Source organism: Capricornis sumatraensis, chromosome 2 (assembly GCF_032405125.1).
Source record: "Capricornis sumatraensis isolate serow.1 chromosome 2, serow.2, whole genome shotgun sequence".
In the NCBI taxonomy this organism is placed as follows: Eukaryota; Metazoa; Chordata; class Mammalia; order Artiodactyla; family Bovidae; genus Capricornis; species Capricornis sumatraensis.
In genome coordinates, this window is record NC_091070.1 from 212,822,592 (window position 1) to 212,846,093 (window position 23,502).

Consider the following 23,502-nt stretch of genomic DNA (forward strand, 5'->3'; position numbering starts at 1 on the left):
GCATTGCAGGTGAGGGGAAGGCGCAAACCGACAGGCACCCTCTCACACACATCGGGGGTGCTGCGCCCGCAGCCCGAGGCAGCAGCGGAATCGGGGTCAGACTGGTGGGTGCGGATGGAGCAGGTGGAGGACCCCCTGGACAGCTGCTGCTCCTGGGAGGAGGGGGACAGACCCCAAGGCCGACGGAGAGAAACCACAGGGACTCCCGGTGGACAGGTCCACCCAGGGGTGGGTTACTGGCGCGCAGCTGCAGGATGTCTGGAGACAGGACAGTGAGGAAACTCAAGGAGTGTTGGAGAGGTGAGGAGAAGGCCATTCGCCCCGAAGTAGCCCTATGCCCTGGACTGTCCTTTCCCGCTTCTCTGCCTGACAGAGCACTCCACTGTCACGTAACCATCCCACCTCTCTCTCCCTCAATGAACTCCTTGGGAACAGGGAATGTGTCTAACTTTTATCAAAGTTCCCAGCACAGTGTGATCCAGACGAGGTGCTCAGTAACTGAAAGGAGGAGGGGGAAGGGAGTGGGGAAGAGAGGATTGCCTAACCAGCAGTTCACTCCCCCTGCCTTCCCAGATTCAAGTCATCAGTTTTGTCACAGAGCAGAACTGGGACTCCCTGGAAGTGTTTGACGGTGCAGACAACACTGTAACCATGCTGGGGAGTTTCTCAGGTAAGATGAGGTCTTCCAGGAACCTGGACTCGCAGGGCGGCAGTAGAATTATTATTATCATTATTGAAATGGGATTCATATGCCATAAAATTTACCATTTTTAAGTGTACAATTTAGTGGTTTTTAGTATATTCACAAGGTTCTACAACCATCACCACTATCCAATTCCAGAACATTTTCATCAGCCCCAAAAGAAACCAGGTACCTATCTGTACACATTCCCCATCGGCCTGCTCACCACCACCCCCTGGCAACCACTAACTTACCTTCTGTCTCTATGGATTTGCTTGTTTCAGACATTTCATCTAAGTGGAGTCCTACAATATATGGCCTTCTGGGTCTGGCTTCTTTCATTCAGTGTAATGTTTTCAAGGGTCAACCCTTCACTGTGTGGATAGACCACATTTCATTCATCCATTCATCGGTTGAAGGACATTTGGTTGTTTCCACTCATTGGCTAATTATGAACAATGTTGCTGTGGACATTCACATACAAGTTTCCACGGGAACATGTTTTCAAGTCTCTTAGGTATATGTATACCTAGGAGTGGAAATCCTGGGTGATATGGAGATTCTGTATATAATTTTTTTGAAGGACTGCCCGCAGAGTGGCCACACCATTTTCCATTCCAGCAGTGGACTTCTAAGTGTAGTGTATGATTTTGCCCAAAGGCCAGGGCAATTTATCTGGGTCTCATAGGCCCAGAACTCCCTGTTGCCAAGATCTAGGAATGAGTCACATGCCCCAGGTAGACTCTCTACAGTGCCTGGATGGCCCAGAGAATCAACTCACATCAGAATCGCTTTGAAGACACCTGGCAGGGACCACCTTATAGGCCCCCGAAGGAGGCCACCTGCTGCTGGCGTGTGGCGTGCTCACTGCTCTTTTGCCAGAAGTTGTTCAGAGTCTCTCCTCCTGTAGGTATTAGAAACCCAGCACTCTGAGGGGAGCTAACTTGTCATTCAGTGGGTTTGATAGCTGGGGACACATGGGGACCTTGGGATGAGAACCTCAACAGGTTGCAACAAGGGTGGTGACCAGGGGTGGGAGAGGCTAAGCCTGATTGGTCCCTGTTTCCTTGCCCAGGAACAACCGTGCCTGCCCTACTGAATAGCACCTCCAACCAGCTCTACCTGCATTTCTACTCAGACATCAGTGTGTCTGCAGCCGGCTTCCACTTGGAGTACAAAAGTGAGAATCCAGAGTCTCAGAGTGTGCAGGGTTCAGGGTGGGAACTGACAGGGCCTGAGTTCCCCACGAGGAACCGGGGGTTGTTCTGGGGCTGTGTATTCTCTACCCTGCTAAAGCTTCACACAGACCTAAATGAGGATGCTCAAGCTCAGAGAAGGTCAGAAACAGCCAGGAAGCAGTGAAGCCAGGGTTCTCACCCAATGCAAAAACCTGTGTGCTCCCTCTGAGTCCCCACAGGAATGGGAAGGGGCCCAGGATATTATTTAGAGAATAATGGAGGTGTAAGGTGCTCCAGTCTAAAAACTGGCCTCTCTAAGCTCTGGTCAGTGATGCAGCTGTCCTTGAATGTCCTCTTCTCGTTGCAGACTTTACTCCCCTCCCATCAGATTTCTACCTCCATCCTCAAAATCTTACGTCCTGGCTTCCAGCATCCCTAAGTGATCACAACTAAAAACCCTTGAAGAAAAGGGTTACAGGGAGAGAGAGAGGTGCAAACTACTGGGCATGAGATAGGCTCAAGGGTGTATTGTACAACGCTGGGAATAGAGCCAATATTTTATAATAATTGGAAGTGAAAAGTAACCTTTAAAATTGTATTAATTTTTTTTAGTTTTTAAAAATGAAAAAGGATTGCAGATGTGCCTTGTGGGGCAACAAAGACAGAGGTTGCTGGGGTGGCTGCTTTCATCCTGAGACTGTCTGCCCGTCCCCTCTGCACGGGTACAGGAATGGGTTGGCAGCAGGGTCTGTCACCCATTCATTCAACAAATACTTATTGAATATTTACAGTGTGCCAGGTGCAATGCTGGTTTTGCTAGGATTGTGTAAGATCAAGAGAGAGGAGTCCTTTCTGTGTCCGTGGGAGAGAGGCAGGCATGTGGACAGAAAAGAGCATGAGAGCTGCAGGTCTCTCAGGGGTGTCCCCAGGAGGGGCAGCAGTTCTCCCCAGAGCTGGAGGGGAGGTGACTGTCATGAAGAAACACGGGACCCCTGCCAGGTGGCATGCCCTGTGGTAGGCGCCCACAGAACGAACGTGAACAAGCGCAAAGCGCAGAGTCGAGGGGGAGAGGGACATGGAGACAGTCATTGTAGTGCAACCTGATAGGCTAAGAGAGTACAGAAGAGGGGCGCCGGCCCTGGCCAGGTGAGACTCTACAGAAGGAGCGCCTGAGTCAGGTATGGGATGAGAAGTGAGAAAGGGGGGAAGGGGTATTCGACTGGACCCTCTGAACAAGATGGACAGATGGAAGCCCCACTTGCTGCTTCACCCAACTGGTGTCAGCATCACCCAGCTGGTATCAGAACAAATGCGTCTCATCCAGGTAGTGGAGAGGGGATTGGCTAGATCCTAGGATGCTCATCACCTGACGGAACTGAAATGGTCAGCTGGTCAGAAAGTGCAGGGCAGCTTGAAGCCAAGACCCTGCAGGGTGGAGGACAAGACAGGGACCTCTCAGCCCTTCCTCCCATGGACCTCTCAGACCTCAGTCACCTGGTGGGCTGAAGTATCCTAGGCTTTTGAATAATTTACATTTTTCCTTTCACCCTCTCTCCGCTGTTCTCTCCAGTTTTGTTTCTTTATCCAATATTTAAAATTGAATCCTTTAATGTTCCCTTGAATGTTCTCTTTTCTTTCTTGTTCCAAAGAGACTTCTTTCCTAAATCTCCTTTTTATTCTACTGCCTCATTCCCAGGAAAAATTCACCTCTTTGAAATTTTTTTTTTTCTTTTTCTGCTGTTGTTGTTCAAGACAACTGGTGGTTTTCTCAGTAGCTGGTGTTTACCGTGCACTGTCCTCTCACAGTGGAAGAAGCTAGGGGATATCAGAGGTCTCCGTTAGTATTTGGAGACTGAAATTCCTAGGAGCCAGGACCCTGTAGTTACATTTCCATTTTGTAGATCATTTACAAAGAGAGTACAGAAAGGAAGAGTTAACTGCTATTGTAGAGGCAAAGGGTTTTGCAGGATACAAAAGTCCTGTCTATTGCTATGACTCATATTTGATGTGTATTTAATTGAAATGGAAATGACCAGTCTGCTTTCAAAAGTAATAAATTTCTTATGATTTTTTTTAAAAAGTCTTCCTTTGTAGTAAACTTGGCTTAAATAAAATTCACCACTGCCATGTAAAGAAATTAGAATGGACTTTCAATTAAAGAAATTAGAATGGACCTTTCTCCGTGTCCTTCCATCTTTCTCTCTCTGTCTCGACCTTTCTCTCCATCCCATCTTTCTCCTACCACACTTTTTGCTCTTGCTTCCTCTCTTTTTCCCTCTGCCCCTCCTCCTCCTTCTGTCCACCACTTCCATTCCAGTAAGTAGGTCTTAGGTTACTATCTTGTGATCACCTCAGTAAATACTGAGTTGCCTTTTACTTGGAGGGTGGGAAAGAGTGGAGAAGAAAAGAGATAAGATGACAGCTGAGATGAAGCACTTCCAGTTCACTTTGATGATTGTTTTAATACTGTCCTTGAAATCTTTTGTCCCAGATGCTGAGATCTGTGGATTCAGGCCCAAGCGGCTTTCATTTCTAAGCATCACATCCACTTCTTAAAAGCCCACGGAGTTGCATCGGAAGAGACGAAGGAACTTCCTGGGGTGACAGCAGGGTTGTATCATTTTGAGCCTGGAGGCACAGTCAGAGTTCCCAGATGATACCCACCTGCTCCAGGAGGCTTTGATCTGTTGGGCGTCTGTGCCGTATGCACATTCTGATTTTTCCCATGTGCTGGGAGGTGAAAGTCTTGGGAAACACGGGCCTAGTGGTTGGGAGGAGAGAAAGCAGAGAGGACACAGCTTGGAGGCAGCTTCTCCTCGCTGCCAGCACTGCCTGCAGCCTGCTAGTGCATCAGCCTGACGGACTTGTCCGTTCTCCTGTCGTCTGTCTCTGTCTGGTCTAGCGGTGGGCCTGAGCAGTTGTCCAGAACCTGCTGTGCCCAGCAATGGGGTGAAGACTGGTGAGCGCTACCTGGTGAACGATGTGGTCTCCTTCCAGTGTGAGCCGGGATATGCCCTCCAGGTACCTTCCGTTGACTCCCCCCCAGGACTGATCCCCTCCCTGAGCTGGGATCAGCCAGCCTTCTCCCAGCAGAGCTGCAGTCACCGCAGAACAGAGAGAAGCTCCCCAGATCCCTCAGGGACTGTTGTCCCCTCCTGGAGCGGTTCATGCACGAGACAGAGTGCTGACTTTGGCCGTTTGGCACAAGCCAGCCTCAGATGTGTCCCTGCAAAGTTTCGGTTTGATTAGACTCTAGGAAAACTTAATTCCTCTTTGAAGGCGATGAAAGAATCTAGTAATTAAAGGAGTCTCATGAGGAACCTTTAGTAATGAGATTTCTTTAGTAATGGCTGTTAATAAGTGTCCTTCCCCAGCTCTCTCCCTCTACCTCTCTCCCCAACCCCCGGTGGATCATGTATCTTGCTCCTTAGCCCAAAGCCTAAGAACAAGCCCCTCCTCCAGCCTGTTCATGCAGCTGTGCCTGTGCGGGCAGCTGGCCCACCCTGTTCCTAATTCCTCCAGGGCCACGCCCACATCTCCTGCATGCCCGGGACCGTGCGGCGCTGGAACTACCCTCCACCTCTCTGTATTGGTAAGAGAACACCTACTTCTCCAGTTCACTCAAATCCATTTCTGCCAGGGGTTTGAGTTCAGGGACATCCCACTGGGATTAAGTTCAAATCCAAAGGAAGTTTGGTATTGCAGGTCTGCTCGAAGGTGGGATCTTTAGACTGAGGGTTTTTGTAAGCTTTAACTCTCAGGCTTTTCACGACTTTTGGAAACCTTTGTCCACCAAATGAAATATGGCAGTGGCTTGCCCATTCCAAAACCTGGTGACAACCATTCTGATTCCATATAACCCCAAACCCCATATGGAACCTCTGGGCATTTTGGGGGCTTCCCTCTGTGACTTTTCGTGAGACAGACAGATGGAAAACACTGATGGAGAAAGGCTGAGTGTGCCCCGTGGAAGGAGGACTTGGTTTGGTTTGGTTTCTGTGCTGAGTAGTGATGAAGAGATCACTGGGTACAAGGAAAGACAGAGTCTCCATGCTCAGAAGCGTCTAGTCAGGTCGGGGCAAGGGGAATGTCTGTTTATCAAGGGTCTGCCAAGTGCCAGACCCTGAGTTATATGTCTCCTTACTGTAGCTCTTCAGGGCAGGGGTCATCACCCTCAGTTTTGCAAAGAGGAAAACTAAGGTTTTTAGGATTCAAAAGAAAGTGGCAGAGCGAGGAATGAGAAACCAGGATGCCCTGATGCTCGCCAACTGGCAAGTGCAAGGCTAACCTTGGAGTGGGAAGCAAGGTGAGCCAAGGGCATGTCCTTGGAGCACATGGCCCTGCCTTTCTGTGCTCTCCCCAGGGTGCAGGGCCTGTTCGTCTGCAGAGCAGTCAGCCATGGGACTGGTCCACCCTTTTCCCCATCCTGTATGACGAAGGCCTTGCCCAGGGAACCACTCAGAGCCCCACAGCCGCCCTGGGCTGAGGGTTTACTGTGCATGCCAGGCCCTGTCCCAAGTGAAGTCCTGTCTGTTGTAACCTTACAACCACCCTGCGACACAAGTGCTGGGGAGGGGCAGGGAACCAGGTCTGGAGGTTTGGGGCAGGGGAACTTAGAGCTGGCCCCAATCACCCAGGAAGTGGGAGTACTGGCACGGGGACCGGGGCTGGGATGGGGGACCAGTGCTGGAGCCCCTGCTTTGCGTGCAGCACTGTTCCCTTCAGATCTGTGTGCTCCAGCCACCCTCTCCCAAGAAGGGGTTCACATAGGCCCGGCACATACTCCTCCCCTCGGCACCTTCTTCTGGCCTTCCGTGATGGGCTAACCCCTTTCTGCACGTACAACCTTTCCTAATAAATTGAAAAGTGAAGTTGCTCAGTCGTGTCCGACTCTTTGCGACCCCATGGACTGTAGACTATGAGGCTTCTCCATCCATGGAATTTTCCAGAGCAGGTTGCCATTTCCTTCTCCAGGGGATCTTCCCGATACAGGGATTGAACCCTGGTCTCCCAAACTGCAGGAAAACGCTTTACCGTCTAAGCCAAAAAAAAAAAGAATCCACATGAACTGGCCAGGCTGCAGCTGTGCCCCAGCCCTGTAATTTCAGGCGACTCTGGCTCTGAAGTCATTTTGATTGGAGATTCAGATGCCCCAGCCCCTTGTGGTTGGCTCACAGTCACTTTGGCTCAGGGCGCGTGTCAGTGTTCTGAGGGTGGGCTCGTGGTGGGGCCCCTCTGCTGACCCCCCAGCCCCGTGGAATAAGAGCCTGGGCTGGTGCCGGCACAGAGCAGGGACTTAACATGTCGCTGTCTGTCCCCTTCCTTCCTCCTCTTTTCCAGTCCCAGAAGAGCTGATTGGACAATGAAAAGAGGGAGATTTGGGGAATCCTGTAGGAGACAGTCACACTTCTCTTGGGGCACACCATTTTTGCTGCATGACCTCACTAAGGAAACTGACCTTTGAAGGGCATGCTCAAGGTCAAGCATCCATAACTTGGGTTTGTAGACAGCAGGGCAGACATAGGGTATACTTCTTCCCTTCCTGGATGTAATACTCCGTTTTCTCTTGTGTGCAGTTTTTTAGGGAGATGAATTAAAGGTTCCTTTGGGTTCTCAAAGGGAAATTAACTTAGGAAAGTCCAAACGCCGCGTGGCCTTGTTCTTGCCTCATTGCTGTGCTAACCCCCAGTCTGGTCTCACGGTCACAGCGCAGTGTGGGGGAACAGTGGACGACATGGAGGGGGTGATCCTGAGCCCCGGCTTCCCAGGCAACTACCCCAGCAACATGGACTGCTCCTGGAAAATAGTGCTGCCCGTGGGCTTTGGTAAGTCTTCACGCCCAGGCCTCTGGGCTTAAAGCAACCGTCTACCGCCATCACTCAGCATAACCTTGGCCGAGTCAGTTCAGCTCTCTGCCTCTCTGCTTCCTCAGCTGTTGAGCTCCTGTGCAGTCCAGAGGATCCATTAGGAATGGTAGAGATGAACGTGCTTTGGGAACATAAAGTAGGGAAAAAACTTCAGGGATTACCATTATTATTTTTATCATTAGAGCTGTGAGCTAAAATCCAGGAATGTGGAATGAGAAATTGCTCAGGGATGGTTGAAAAAAGAAAAAGACAATCTATTTTACTGAGACTGGACTTCAACCTGGGCTTTTAACTCCAATATCTAATTTCTCATCCTAATTAAATTGAGCCAAGGTCAATGTGAAATTGAGTTCGCATTCTTTATCCTCACATTCTGGCTGGCCTTAGAGGTTGGGAAACATCGTGTGTGTGTGTGTGTGTGTGTGTGAATGTAGACATGGAGGTTGGTGGGTATAGAGGACACTGATCTGGGTACAAAATTTAATTACTGAAGGTTCATGTGTTGTGCACTGGGAATATAATTTAACCCCTAATATTTCTGTTGAAGAGACAAAGAATTTGTGTTGACGTGGAAATTACAGGCTGTACACATAGGTCATCCAAGTCATTGCTCTGCGCCTAGGAATGAAATGTCCCAAGGGGATCACTCCTGCACAGGCCTGTGATCCCCTAGTCTGTGACCCCAGAAGTCAAGACCACCTCTTTTGTCCTTTATTATTCATCCTAAAGTGGGTCTTCTGATGGAGAAGAGACTTTCAAGAGAAAGCGACCTACTTGGATGTCTCTAAATCTTCCCTCAGTAGTTTGAGTTATATTAAGTACCATCTTCTGAAGGAAACTGGAGGTGTATGATCAGGCTGCAAAGTGATGATGACTTTGGCAGCCTTGGGAACTCCAGATTTTGAGATATTGAGGGAAAAAGAGCTGGGAGACCCTCTAACTCTGCATCAGACATGAACCAGAAGAACCTCAGATGATAGAAGGATGGAGGCAGGACCACAACCAAAGGAAAACAGAAGTTTAAGTGGGAGGCACATCACTTTCTCTGTAAGGCCTGATGTTCAGCCACCAGAGACCTCTATCTTTAAGTCCTCCAGGCAGTCAGCCTCCTGCAGGGACCAGTCGCAGAAGACCAGATCCCTTGCTTTCCAGTTACTGTTGGATTCCAAACAGTCCCTAATGACCCCTGGTCTCAGTGTTTAAAAACCACCGCATTTACAAACGTCTGCCACTAGATGGCGGCAGTCAGGCAGTGCAATTCAGAAATTTGGCATCCAGCTGAACCACAAGGGAAGCCCGTCCTTAAAGAGCCCCTTCAATGGACCAGCAATCCCTGTGGGGATGACGCTTGGGAGGTAGACTGTAGCTTCCGCGGATATGTACAAAGGTGCTCCGTGTCAAGTTATCTGTAATCTGGAAAATATCTACGTGTTAATAGAAGAATGAATAGTGTGGTCGGGTAATTCATTAAATGGAATTAATTAATATGTAGTTAAAAATCAATGAACTGTATCTTTGCATTGACAAGGGAAGACCTTGAAAAACACATGCTGAATTTAAGCTTGCAAAACTATATATATAATATAATAATAAATGCAGATGTTTAAAACAAATCAGATATACATTTAGGAATCTAAACACATGAACTGGAAGGATATCTTCTGCATTCAACAGACCGACTGCCTCTGTAGGGAGAAGAGCAGTGGGAAAGGGCAGGAGATACGAAGGGTCTCTTCAACAGTATATGTCAAGTCTTTATTTAAATAATCAGATGCAAAAAATTCACTCCTATGCACTTATTCTAAGCAAATTCGAAGGTATAGATGAGCAAATTATAAAAATCCCAATGTATCTGTAGCCCCACCATGCCGAAATCATCACTCACAGCTTAGACCTCACCATCATGAAGACAAGGGCCCTGTAAAGACCTTGTTCCCCCCTGTGTAACGCTCCCCTAGCACAGCCCTGGGGCATGGAAATGCTCGATAAACTTTGCTGGTGAGTCAGTGAATAGTCTTCTAGTCACTGTTAGAATTGTATGTGACACACTACTTTGCAGTCAGATTTTTACAGTTAACCTTGCGCACATTTTCCTATGCTCAGAAATATATTTCTTCAATATCGTTTTTAATAGTAATCTAATTTTGAGAAATCTTATCAATCAATTGATATCAGTAGCCCCCACTTATTGTTCAAAGAATATATTTATATGTAAGTTAAGATCCTAATGAAATCCATTTAACCTGTTGCATTGTTAGATCTTGATTAATAAGACCCCAAAGTATAAAGTTCACTTGGCATCTTAATAGAACCAATGGGATGATGTAGCCTTCTAAATTCTGAATTATTGTAAGTGTTCTAGAGAATACTAGTATTGAAGGTCATGTCTTTTGATCAGGTGTAGTTGTGTTTAAGTGGTAGTATTTTTCAGTTAAAACATTATTTTATCAAAGCTGCCCTTATACTGATACTAGACATGTGAATCCCAAATTAAGTCAGGTGTTGACCCTGAACTTCATTTTCCATGAAATAAAAGAGAGTGGGGGTGGAGCTCTGATATGACTGATGCCTTTCATTTTGAGTGAATAATACACTTTTAAGTTCAGTCCTGCCTGAAGATGAGAGACTGGGCTGACCAGCGATTTTCCATGTGTGTTCTGGACCCGTAACAGGGTGGGTAGTCGGTGGTGGGGACACGTGGGCTCTGGCAGGTGATGCTCTCAGGAGTCAGCACATCGGATGCAGGACTCTATTGCTTGGGCACTGTCTGCCTTTGTCTTGCTCCCAGGAGCTCACATCCAGTTCCTGAACTTCTCCACTGAGCCCAACCACGACTTCATAGAAATCCGGAATGGCCCCTACGAGACCAGCCGCATGATGGGCAGATTCAGCGGGAGTGAGCTTCCCAGCGCCCTGCTCTCCACGTCACACGAGACCACCGTCTATTTCCACAGCGACCACTCCCAGAACCGGCCGGGATTCAAGCTGGAGTATCAGGGTGAGGACAGGAAGGGTCCATCCATCCCCCCCTCTTAACCCACCATCACCTATCTTCCCAGCCTTCCACGTAGGGGAGGAGGGGACCCACCAGAGGCCAAGTAGTGGAAGGCAGGCCTGACCGCTGTGACATGTCTCTCTGGCCCCACAGAGGCTATCAAACCCCCTGGACAAGAGCTTCCCAGGGCAGCAGCCCAAAGCGCCATCTCGGCTCCAGACCCAACAGTCAGCAGCTTCCTCAGAGCAAGTGCCCCATCAGTTCCCCCTCCAACCACCCCCTCCCCCCTGCCCTGGGGCCTCCAAAGCCTCACTTCCTCCTCCAGGGCCTCCCCTGTGTGTCAGTTACACCCCGCAAAGCTCGTCCTGTGATACAATGGAGGTTTCCAGTAACGATTCTGGTAACAGTCCTGGAGCGCCCGCTGAGCCATCGCAATGAGACAGCAGCAGGGCCCTTTCCTCCCGCTGAGGGCTTCCCTGTGTGAGGCTGGACCACACTCCCCACGGCTCCCCCGTCCTCAGCTGGAGTCCTGTGGTTGGCCCACTCCTCCTGGATCAAGCCCCATCCGCCCCAGCTCAGACTTCTCCTGTGGCTGTGTAGCTGTGCCCACCTGGGCAGCTGTACCCAGGGCCCTGGGGCAGCCCAACACCTCCTTCCTGGGACGCCTCAGGAGAAGGAGCTGGGCTCTTCACGCCAAGGGAGGGGCAGGGAGAAGCCCCAGCCTCTTTCCCAGTAAATGCCACTTCGCTGGCGGTGATGCAACTGCACCCCCCGCCCCGGCGGGCTGCGGATGGGCTCGTGGCAGCGGTCAGCCTTACCTGGGCAAGCCTGTGCCTAAGCAGGGTGCACAACCCCGGCGGGCAGCGAGGCCTGTCCAGTGGTCACCATACGTCCCAAGGCCACAGTCTATCCCAGGAGAGACTCAGGCCCACATGCGAGGCCAGGGTGCCTCTCAGGCTCTGCATGTACTGGTCTCCGAGGTCTGCTCTCTCAGTACACCACAGACTGGGGCTTGAGGGGCAGAGTTACTCTCACAGCCTTGGAGCCTGGAAGCCCTGAGATCGGGGAGGGCAGGGCTGGCTCCTTCCAAGGGCTGCGAGGAGGAGTATGTTCCCTGCTCTCCCCCGGCTTCTGGCGGTTTGCTGACCGTCGGCATTTCTCGGCTTGTGGAACCATCACCCCCACCTCTGGCTTCATCCTCACGTGGCGTTCTGCCCGGCTGTCTGAGGTCATTAGGGTGGGCCCTAATCCAATATCACCGGTGTTCTTGTGAAAACAGGAAATGTAGAGACGGTAAAGACTGCCTGCAAAGCAGAAGGCCTGGGCTCGATCCCTGGATTTGGGAAAATGCCCTGGAGTAGGGAATGGCTACCCACTCCAGTATTCTTGCCTGGAGAATTCATGGACAGAGGAGGCTGGCAAAGTAGTCCATGGGGTCTCAAAGAGTCAGACACGGCTAAGACTACCTAACTAAAGACCTCATTTTAATTTAGGTAAAGGTAGGTGAAGATCCTGTCTCCAAATATGATCACGTCTGAAGAGTGGGGGAGGGGCAGGGGGTTAGAACTTCTACATGAATTTGAGTGAACACAGTTGGGCCCAAGGGCTCTCCCTGAGCTCCTCCTCTGGGATGAATGCAGGGTCTGATGACGCCACCGTTGTGGTGGGGACCGTGCTCTGGGGCCTCCCCGTGCACTGGCTTCAGCCCTGTGACGGGCACAGCCCTACCCAGGAGCTCAGGCGGTGAGAGCACACATGCTCCCTGCATTCCCGTGTGTTAAGCCCACTTTGTCCTTGTCAGAGCTGCCCCTCTGAGTCCTGCAGACTCCTCGGATGCCCTGCTTCCTTGCAGAAGTTAGGAGCCTTGACCTCAGCCCCTCCCAGACTCACCAAGCCTTCTTCTCTGAGGAGCTTCACCTGAGGCTCATGGGCTCCTTCCTGAGGCTTCCAGACATGGGCCAGCACTCTGCGTTAACGTCACTCGCACTGAGGCTCCACGTGTTCAGAGGCCAGGTTCTCTAAGGAACCTGAGGCAGGGGCAAAGGGTGGAAAGAGGAAGGAGGGGTCCCGAGCTCACCTTCAGAGGACCAGCAGCTTGGCCTGAGTTGCCCCAAGTGTATGAGAGCCTCAGCAATGCCCACTCTGTGGTGGGCCAGCTCCCCCGACTCACGCACATTTCTCCGCAGGACTTGCCTGGATGTTCCCCTTGGGTCACAGGCCCAGCTGCTTCCTCACCACCTGCCCGCTGCCACAGTCCTGACAGGGCTTGTGGGGCCACCCTTGGTGTCAGGGTGGCCGCCCCCACTCAGACGTGGCCTCTGAAACTTGCCCTGTGGCTTCTCCTTCAAGACGGCCCATCCTCCGGACTAGGTTGTCTCCAGTTCCGGTGGCCCAGCTGCTCCCACTGAGGGCCCCGCCATGTGTCAGGCCCAAATAATTCTCCCTGCCCCCTAGACCCATGTTCTTGGCCCCGTGGAGTTTCACCTGACCACTCGCCCTAGGTTTTTCTTTTATGAAAAGACCTACATCTCCACTCAGGCCATTTGTATCCAGCAGTCCCAGCTCTTTGTGGTCCCCAGACTTTGTTTGGAAGAAATACAACTCCTTACTTTTCCTCAAAATCCCTCGTTAGACACTCTGGACTTCCTAACCTGGAGTTTTCTTTCTCCTTCTTCAGGTAAATATCCTTGTAGCGTTTTTAGTAGCAGCACAAGCTACTCCTGCCAGGTCTCCTAGCCTGATAGGCTTAATGTTTCCGTTAAAATTTCTCAGGAGATCGTGTGTCTAAGAATGTAGCAAAATGGCCTTGTTCCAGAATGTTAGGCCTCATCGTGGCTGATTTTTTAAATATGTCTCTTTGTTTGAAACTATCTGCTCCCATTGTAGCCTCCACTTCTCTCCCCGCAGAACCCTTTTCTGAAGTTAATGACTCCACTCCTCAGGGGTCCTGTCTTCCCTCAAGGCCCAACCTCTCCCTCTGAAGCTTCCTCTGGTGGAAGAGACTCTGAGACTCCTCTCCCTGTGAAAGCGGTCCCGGAGCCCTCACTTCAGTGTCCTTTTGTGAAAAGCCAGCTCCTTCCCCTGGAAATGATTCCTGTGAGAGAGACCCAGCCACTCTCCTCCAGGCTGCTCGTGACCTCTCACCAGCCCTCGGTCTTCAGGCCCGCCCACATCGTTGGGTCCCTCTCTTCCCACTGAGACTTCTCCTTAAAGGCTCCACTCATCCTTCAGTCACCTCCCTACAGGCTCCTCACTTCTGCTAAGACTTGCTAAATCGCCCAAACCCGATTCTGCTGACAGAGCCGTGCCCCTTTGGCCGCCCAGCCCACCCAGTCTCTCCGGAACTGCTCGATTTTTCAACGCACCCAACTACCTTGATGATTTCTTTAAAAAAAAAAAAAAAAACTTCTGCTTATTTTAAAATTTTTATTTGTTCATTTTTGGTTGCAATGAGTCTTTGTTGCTCTGCGTGGGCCTTCTCTAGTTGCCTCGAGCGGGGGCTGCTCTGCATTTCAGTGTGCGGGCTTCTCATTGCCATGGCTTCTCCTGTTGCAGAGCGCGGGCTTGAGGGCACGAGGGTTCAGTAGCTGTGGCATGCAGGCTCGGTGGTTGCGGTGCGCAGGCTTGGTTGCCTCCCCGGGATGTGCGTTCTTCCTGGGCCAGGGATCAAACCCAAGTCACCTGCATTGGCGGATGGATTCTTAACCACTGGGCCCCCAGGGGAGTCCTACCTTCATGATTTCCCAGTGAAACCTGCCCAGTTCTGCCCACAGGGACCTCCCTGCGTGGCACTGAGAGGAAACACATCACGCGAAGGGGCTGCTTCGTGATCATCGTTCTTTACATTGTTATCGCACGTGATGAGGCACCGACTTGCATCGAGCATTCATTGATCTCAACCACTCCCCCCGAGAATTCCCACTGTAGGAATGCTCCCTCTGCTGATTCCCTGCTGAGTGAGTCCAATTACTGTCCTGTGGATCCGATTATTAATAATTGAGGGCTCTGGCTCTCTGACGTGTGCTCAGCAAACCTCTCAATGACTTCTCCCTGTTGGCTCAGCTGCTCCCATTAAGGCTTCTCCTTTCAAGGCAGGCACACCCATTCTCAGGGAAGCAACTTTCTTGTTCTTTGGAGGGACTCCCTTGTACGAATATCACACATTCCTATTATTTTATTGTTGCTTTTTTTTATGTGGACCATTTTTAAAGTCTCTTGTTGAATATATCATAACATTGCTTCTGTCCTACGTTTTTTTGTTTGTTTGTTTTTGGCCACGAGGCATGTAGGATCCCAACTGCCTGACCAGGGATTGAATCCACACGCCCTGCATTGGAAGGCAAACTCTTAACCACTGGACCACCCAGGGAGTCCCCACACATTCCTTTTAACCCAGCGATTCCCTCGGAAAAGTTCCTCTCCTTGCCGCAGGCTGGGCTTACTCCCGTGTTTCTTCCTTCTTGAGAGGTTCTAACTGCTCAGAGTCAGAAGGACCCCACTTAGGTGCTCATCTGACTGCTTCCTGTGTTTGTGATCTTGGTGGTTATGGGGATTGAATGAAATAAGCAACAGAAAAGAGCCAGAGTCAATGCTGAGCCCCAACGAGGTGCTGAAGGAATAATGGTTCCATCTAACCTTGTCTTCCTGGGCCGCCCTTTCCCATGAAAGCAGCAATAACAGACAGCATGCTTATTGCATTCTTACCACGTGCCAGGACTGTGTGAAGAGCTGTGTGCGTGTATCATCCTATCAGATTCTCACAGTAACTGTTTGCTAAGTAAGTAAACAAAGGCATACAGAACTGAAGTCACTTGGCCAGAGCCAACAACTAGAAAATGACAAAGGCCTGTCTGAGTCCCTGCCTCGGTTCTCCAGCACTCTGCTAACTCCCTGTGTGTCTGTGTGCTCAGTGGTATCTGACTCTTTGCAACCCCGTGGATGGTATCCTTCCAGGCTCCTCTGTCCATGGGATATTCCAGGCAAGAATACTGGAGTTGGTTGCCATTTCCTGTTCCAGGGCATCTTCCCAACTCAGGGATAAGAACTCACGTCTCGTGTCTCCTGCACTGGCAGGCAGATTCTTTATCACTAGCGCCACCTGCCAGTTCCCTGGCACACCTGGATGGGGAGAAAATGCCCAGAGAGAATTAAAAAAAAAACCTTCTCTCTTACTCTTTCCCAGCGTATGAACTCCAGGAATGTCCAGACCCAGAGCCCTTTGCCAACGGCATTGTTCGGGGAGCTGGCTACAATGTTGGACAGTCAGTGACCTTCGAATGCCTCCCAGGGTATCAGCTGATGGGCCACCCTGTCCTCACATGTCAACATGGCACCAACCGGAACTGGGACCACCCCCTGCCCAGGTGTGAAGGTATGTTCCTCAGTCAGTCCTGGTGATTCTTTCTTGGGACAGGGTTCACGCACATGCCTGCTCTGTGGGATCACCCATGCTAGGAGATCCTAGCAAATGTTGTTCATCATGTTTTCATATGGATGGGACTGAGCTCTGGGCCAACGCTAGGGAGGACCTGGAGGAGACACAGGTCAAAGCCAAAGGAATACATTCTCAGCCCTTGGGAACAGCCAACCTCATGGGCTCGATATCCCAGTCAGAAGCGAAGACACTGGTACGCTGAGGGGTAGAGAGTCAATCATGGTGCTTTCCTAAAGGGAGAAGAGAAGAAAGCATCTTTCTAGAAAAGTTTTCTTCCTCTCTTCATACCCCCCAACTTATTCCCCTTCTCCTGCATGAACCTAGAGAGATCTGAGTTGAGGATATCAGAGAGCTACAGGGGATACTTTCCTGGGCCTTCATTAACCAGAATCAGGGTGGAGGAGGACCAGGAGCTCATGCTGTCCCTATCCCTGTCTACACACCTCCGTCCCATTTTCCCTTCCTTTTCCTTGAGGAGAAGCTGAGATTTGTCTGGAAAGGGCAGGGTTTAGCAGGAGGACAGTATGATTCAGGAGAAAGTGCCTCGGCTCTGGAATCAGATCACCCTAGGCTTTACCTCTGAACTGCTTCACCTTTCTGAGCTCCAGTTTATTCCTTAGTATGATGGGGCTTCTCTTCATAAGAGCTGAGAGGATTCCAAGACGGCACATGTCAAGTGCCCAGCACAGTAATTGGTTCAAAATCCATGAGTTGGAAAAGTATTAACTCTCCATAGAAAAAGACACCTTGCTTGCACAATTGAGCTATTCTGGTGTTAAAATATAAGATCATAACCACTAAAACTATTAAATTCCCAGTTAGATTTTCAAATTTTCAAAATCATCCCCATGCATAATCAGTCTACCATTCTGGAATTGTTGGCTGGCCACCCTCTCTATGACAAGCTTCATTGTGGACTTTTGTTTCCTTTTCGCTCCTTTTTATGGCATCACAGGAGAGGGAAGAGCAGTTTCCCCCATCAGACATCTTTAGCCATGAACCTTTCTTCCTCCGAAGATAGTGCTTCCCTTAGCTTAGACGAGGACATCATTTTCTCTTGCATTTCCAATTATCTTTCTGCCTGTGCCAAGTTTTTGGTCATCTTTGTCTTTGTCCCTTAAGTGTTTTTGTTCTTTGAAGTTATTTCCCAGCCTCTCTCCTCTTCTTTCCCTCACATCTCCAAATGCTATCTGTGTCTGCAACCTTTATCTCTTTGCCGATTCTTCACCTGCACATTCAACTCCTTACTAAATATCTTCACTTATCCAGAAGCACCGAAATCCTAATGTATTTAAAATGGAAGCCATCCTCTTTCTGCCATTACATTGAAATCCTCACTAGAGTGAAAGGCCCCTCTAGTCCCCTGGTTATTCGTTACTCAGTTTGGGCAGCCTGCCTCTCACTTATCCTGTCTAGTCCCTGAGTCTTGCTAATTCTACATCCTAATTGCCCTTCAAATACATCCACTTGTCTGTATGCATTGCCTCCACCCTAATCCAGGTCACTTAGATGAGGCCTATCACTGGGCTCCCAGCCTTCAGTCTTGTGTTCCTCAGTCCACTTTTCACAGTGTGGGGAGGGTGGTGAGCCTTTGAAGCTATTCATGTACAGTGGCGAACTTTCAAAGATGCGAAAGTGCATCTAATTCCAGCAATGAGCCAGAACCTGTGCCATCGGCAGCCGGCATGAGTGACGCTGGGCTTGCCCTCCACCTCCTGTGGCTGACGATTCTTCAGCTCCACCATCTCCCACCTCCTCCCTTCCCTCCTCCCAGCAGTAATTCTTCTTGCCTGTTCACTCAACACCAGCCCCTGTGTGCCAGCTGTTGTACTGTACTATTTTGCTTTTCAAGGTACTAGACTGTAAGATTAAGCATGTTCTCTTTATTTTTTGTATTTGTTTGTTTTTAACATTTTAGTTAGTGTATTACGTGTGAAAAGTATTATAAGCCTATCACAGAACAGTGCTATGTAGCCGATTGTGTTAGTTGAGTACCCAGGCTAACTTTGTTGGACTTATGAACAAATTGGACTCACAAATGCCCACTCTGAATGGAACTCATCCATATGTAGGGGACTTACTGTACTCCAGACACAGCCCTGCTGAGAAGCTAGCAAGCTGTTCCCACCTCCCTTGGGGTAACTGTCCAGCCCCCTGGAGCTAGCGCACGCTGTGCCTCGGGACCTGGACCCCGCTGACCTCCCCGTGTTCTCCACTCTCACACTTCGCTCCAGCTCAGCTGAAATGCTTTCCATTTTTGCCCCTCTTGCCCCTGGTTCTGAGCGCATGCTGGTCCCTCCTCATAGAACGTTGCTCTCCTCTCCTGCCTTACCTGTGTAGCCCTTGTCATCCCTCAGGTCTGAGTCTAAAAGTGAATTCTGCCAGGACTCCCTCCCCCTCCCCAGGATCAGACAAGGGGCTCCCCCCAAAATGTTCCCTCAACACTCCATGTTGACAGCACGCTCCACAATAGGCGGGAGACACCGGTACACTCAACCGTGTCCCGGGAGATTGTGAAGCCACACCGGTACACTCAACCGTGTCCCAGGAGATTGTGAAGCCACACCGGTACACTCAACCGTGTCCCAGGAGATTGTGAAGCCACAGATCAGAATCACATGCCGTGGTATCCTTGCTGTCCTTTGTCTCCCCTGGCTGCATCTGGCAGCGAGTGGTGGTTTGGTCCATGGAGGCGGGATGGCGTGCCCATGCGCACCACTTTCAGGATGTGCTCACATTCACCGGAGCCCAGAGCCCTGGCCTCTGCTTGGAGGTGTTGGAACACTTTCTTCTCAGGTCAGTTTTCCCCTAGCCACAAGTCTGATTGATGACCCATACCGGCCAATACACTCATTGTTCTGGACCGGGAGGATTTTGCCCAGAATCTCTCGTTTTCCTCCACGGTGACCAAGTCCAAATACCATGGAGAATTCCAGGACTCTTTATGTGCTTGTGTGCGTGCTTAGTTGCTCAGTCCTGTCCGACTCTTTGCAACCCCATGGACTTCAGCCCGCCAGGCTCCTCTGTCCATGGGGATTCTCCAAGCAAGAATACTGGAGTGGGTTGCCATGCCCTCCTCCAGGGGATCTTCCCGACCCAGGCATCAAGCCCAGGTCTCCCACATTGCAGGCGGATTCTTTACCATCTGAGACACCAGGGAAGCCCAGCCTAAAGCCTGGATCAGACTGAGTCTAAGAGTGGGTGTTGCTCTGGGGAGACAGGAAGATGCGGAGAGGCACATGTCTGTGTAGCAGAGGCCCTCTCTGTGAGCATCTCATGCCCTCACTGGCTGAGCATCTTACCTGCATGAGTTCATCTGATGGTCAACCACTATCCTGTGAGGAGGGGGTCTTAGTCCTGTTTTTCAGGTGAAGATAGAGAGACTGCCCTACTAATCTGAAGCTATCTAGTCAAGTTAATGGTTGAGCCGTGATTTGAATCCAACCTTAAGCTCACTACAATTGCTTTTTTAATAGCTCTTTATTTTGACTGTCCTGGGTCTTCGTTGCTGTGCACAGGCTTTCTCTAGTTGCGGTGAGCAGGGACGAGCCCCTAGTCGTGGCGCTCACACTTCTAATTGTGGTGGCTCCTCTTGTTGTGGAGCACAGGCTCTAGTCCACAGACTTCAGTAGATACGGCACACGGGCGTAGCTGCCCCCTGGCGTGTGGGATCTTAATTCCCCCACCAGGGATCGAACTCGTCTTCCTTGCATTGGAAGGCAGATTTTTAACCACTGGGTCACCAGGAAAATCCCAAGAATCCACAACTCTTGAGTCGAGGTCAAAAGTACCAATCCAAGAATCTCAGAATGATAAGATAAAGAGATAGCATCATAATTTTCTACCCCTTCCCAGTAAGTGTAGTGAAGCCTTGACTCTAGCGTTCCGACAGAACGAGAGGCAGCAGCTCTGGTGTGTTCTTCCTGCTGGACAGGTCTCTTTCATGAGAAAGAGAAAAGAGGGTTCGGGGCTGAGACAGGCCCACAGAGGCACCTGTGCTGAAGATCGGGGGCCTCTCAGGATGTGGCGTGTTGGGAACAGCAGGAAAAGCCAGGCCCGGCCCTCCTTGGCCCCGCCTCCTCTCCCCATCCCACCCAACCTCCTGGAACAGGAGGATTCGTGCTGCGGGAAGCCACCTGAATTCCCACGGGGGAGGTGATCTGAGCACTCCTGTGTCTGTGTCCTCTCCCTGGCAGTCCCCTGCGGCGGGAACATCACCTCCTTCAATGGCACTGTGTACTCTCCGGGCTTCCCCAGTCCCTACTCCAGCTCCCAGGACTGCATCTGGCTGATCACCGTCCCCATCGGTCACGGCATCCGCCTCAACCTCAGCCTGCTGCAGGCAGAGCCCTCTGGAGACTTCATCACCGTCTGGTAGGGCCAGCTACTGGGTCGGCAGGGAAAGGGGCTCGAGCTGGGCTCTCAGCTGGGTCACCCATCTGTTAGTCCAGAAAACCAAGGGCTGGATAGTTTTAAATGGCTGTCAGCCTCCTGGGTCTCAAACATAGTGGCATAAGAACTCAGCTTCCATTAGCCTTTTTGACTCCTTGATGGGAAAGGACTAGCAGGGCAGTGAGGTTCCCCACCTGGAGTTCTGCTGGGGGTCAGTCAAAATACCAATGGGTGTGGGACTCTGGATCAATGAGTAGACTTTCCTCAGTATTTCCAGAGTCCAAACCAAAATTCTCCGTTTACCGGATAAGCTACCCAGCCTAAGGCAAGAGCTGTGCAGTGGGATTTAATGAAGTCCTGCTGGCAACTCATGCTGAGCTGGTGCTGACCTCAGAACTGTCTGCAGTGATGGAAACGTTCCATATCTGTGCAGTCCAATATGATAGCCCCTCTCTACATGTGGCCCTTGAGCACGTGATTGTGACTAGAGTGGCTGAGGAGCTGATTTTTTTAATTGATTAAATTCTAAATAATTTAAATGTAAATAGTCACGTGTAGCCTAGTGGTTACCAAGTTGGACAGCTCAGCTCTGAGTTTTACAGTTAGAGTTTCTTGTGTTAATTTTAAAATGTGAATGTGAATTACTAGTCGGTTAGTACAGTTTCCTCGACAGTTTTTTCCAAACCGCTGAATCTCTGAACAAAGATATCTTTTAAAAATTCCTTTGTTTGGAGTTTCTGGGAATCAGCAGGAGATAGTAGCATTCTGTTCTCAAAATTCCCAGAGATGGGTGACTGTCACCTGACTGCCCTGAATGGATTTCTCACTGAGTTTCCAGACAATGGCTGAGATCAGATGGAAGGGACTAGGTGAAATTCCAGGGAAGAAATCCTTGGGCCCAGGAAGGCAACACGGGTGTGTCTCTTTGCTCACTGAAGGCCACTGATGCACCACCTAGAACAGGCAGGCATGGTGACGCATGACATGCAGGGTCTTCTTTCCTCTTACAGGGATGGGCCGCAGAAGACAGCCCCACAGCTTGGAGCCTTCAGCCGGAGCTTTGCCAAGAAGACAATGCACAGCTCCTCCAACCAGGCCCTGCTCAAGTTCCACCACGAGTCAGCCATGGGCGGGATCTTCGCTGTAGCTTTCTCTGGTCAGTATGAAAGCCTGGTCCAGGAAGGACAAGAGGGCCAGACTTTTCAGTCCAGGCTGGGCTTGCCTCCTGGCCCCTGCATTTGCCAGTTTGGGGTTTGGGGATGAGTGGCATAGCTTCTCCATCTCAGTATCCTCAGAAGAAAGAAAGTGTTATTCGCTCAGTCGTGTCTGACTCTTTGTTACTTCATAGACTGTAGCCTGCCAGGCTCCTCTGTCCATGGGATTCTCCAGGCTAGAATACTGGAGTGGGTAGCCATTCCCTTCTCCCGGGGAATCTTCCCAACCCACGGACTGAATCTGGGTCTCCTGCATTGCAGGCAGATTCTTTACCATCTGAGCCACCAGGAAAGCCTTCAGTGTCCCCAGGGTTATGAGAATTCAGCTGTAGCGATGTGAGAGCCCCCAGCACAGGGCTCCATAAATGTGAGTTTTCCTTCACTGCCACACTAGTAGGGTGGAGAAGCCCACAAGGCTGATCCTTGGTGCCAAGTTCAAGTTCAGAGGCAGCAGGGTGAGTCTTCTTATTCATCTTTCACATATCAGCTCCCTGGTTGTTTTATCCATTTACCTGTGCCCCTCCTCATCCCTCAGCACATTCTAGAGAATGGTCTCACTCCAAAGGTATCTAGAGCGTCTGTTGACCCCACAGGAAGTACTGTGCACAAAAGAACTTGGGGAAAATTCAAGTACAGGAGCATGAACAGTGAAAGGTGTGTCTGTCCTTATCAACAGCCTATTTTCTCGTAAAAGTCCAAGATTATGGTCCCAGGTATTTCCTCATTTTTATTACAGTGGACACAGCTTAGGAAAACTTATAGAAAGTTCTCCATGGGCTTGTGCCCAGCCAAGAAATAAGCCCCCATGTTTACGATTTGCAGAACGTTACATCTATATGAACTGGAAATCAGGAAGGCTTGACTTTATTCCTGGCTCCACCTCAGGCCAAGTGTCTGACCTGTGTAGGTCTCTCCCTAGCTCAGTTTCTTCACCTGCAGAACAAAGGGCTTGGAGTTCATGACCTCTAAGGATCCTGTGAGTTAGTAAGGCAGCTATTATTACCCCCACTTTATAAACAAGGAAATGAGGGCCAAGGAAGGCAGGAGGGCTTGCCCAGAACCACATGGCTAGAACTGGGAGGAGAACCCAGCCCTTGCAGCTCTGCACTGGCTGTTGGGGTGAGACCACGTGGTGCTAACACCTCACACGTGTATTTATCGAAATTTGAATGCATTCAGCCCCAAGTCCTCGGGAGAGATAGTGAAATTGAGGCAGAAAGAGACTGCAACAACACTGTTGAGAGCACGGGCAGCTCCAGGCACCATTCCCAGGAGTGTTGGCCTGGGTGAGCATGACATGGTGGTGAGACCCTGCCCTCTCGGTCTGCCTTCATGCCCACACCCCTCTGGTTGGGCACACCTCTCACCCAATGAACAGGACCCAGAGTTTTGGGTTTTGTCTTAGTCTTCATTGCTGACTCAGTAGTTGTATGAACAGGCTTCATTGCTCCTCAGCATGTGGGATCTTCCCAGACCACAGATTGAACCCATGTCCCCTGCATTGACAGGTGAATTCTTAACCACTAGACCACCAGGGAAGCCCCAGGACCCCAGTTTTGAAGGCTCTGTTATTCTGACTCTATGGAACTTGCCCACAGACTGATAGAGTGTGGACTCCAGCATCATAGACTTGGGTTCAGACCTCTGCCATATATTGGCTGTGTGACCATGAGGCTGTCATTTGACTTTTCTGAGCCTCAACTTCATTACCCACAAGATGGGAATCATACCAGTGCCTAA

The 23,502-nt window shown here is 50.3% G+C and overlaps 1 protein-coding gene across 2 annotated transcripts in view; it reads left to right on the forward strand.

Moving 5' to 3' along the window:
* Positions 1-23,502, forward strand: part of CSMD2 (CUB and Sushi multiple domains 2) — a 678,038-nt gene that overhangs the window by 565,038 nt on the left and 89,498 nt on the right. For both annotated transcript variants that reach the window (XM_068966215.1, XM_068966217.1), the window contains exons 36-44: positions 574-670; positions 1,758-1,862; positions 4,763-4,881; positions 5,383-5,452; positions 7,569-7,685; positions 10,516-10,725; positions 15,905-16,093; positions 20,353-20,530; positions 21,559-21,704. In XM_068966215.1, the coding sequence (XP_068822316.1) occupies positions 574-670; positions 1,758-1,862; positions 4,763-4,881; positions 5,383-5,452; positions 7,569-7,685; positions 10,516-10,725; positions 15,905-16,093; positions 20,353-20,530; positions 21,559-21,704 (1,231 nt within the window). The remainder of the gene's footprint in view (positions 1-573; positions 671-1,757; positions 1,863-4,762; positions 4,882-5,382; positions 5,453-7,568; positions 7,686-10,515; positions 10,726-15,904; positions 16,094-20,352; positions 20,531-21,558; positions 21,705-23,502) is intronic.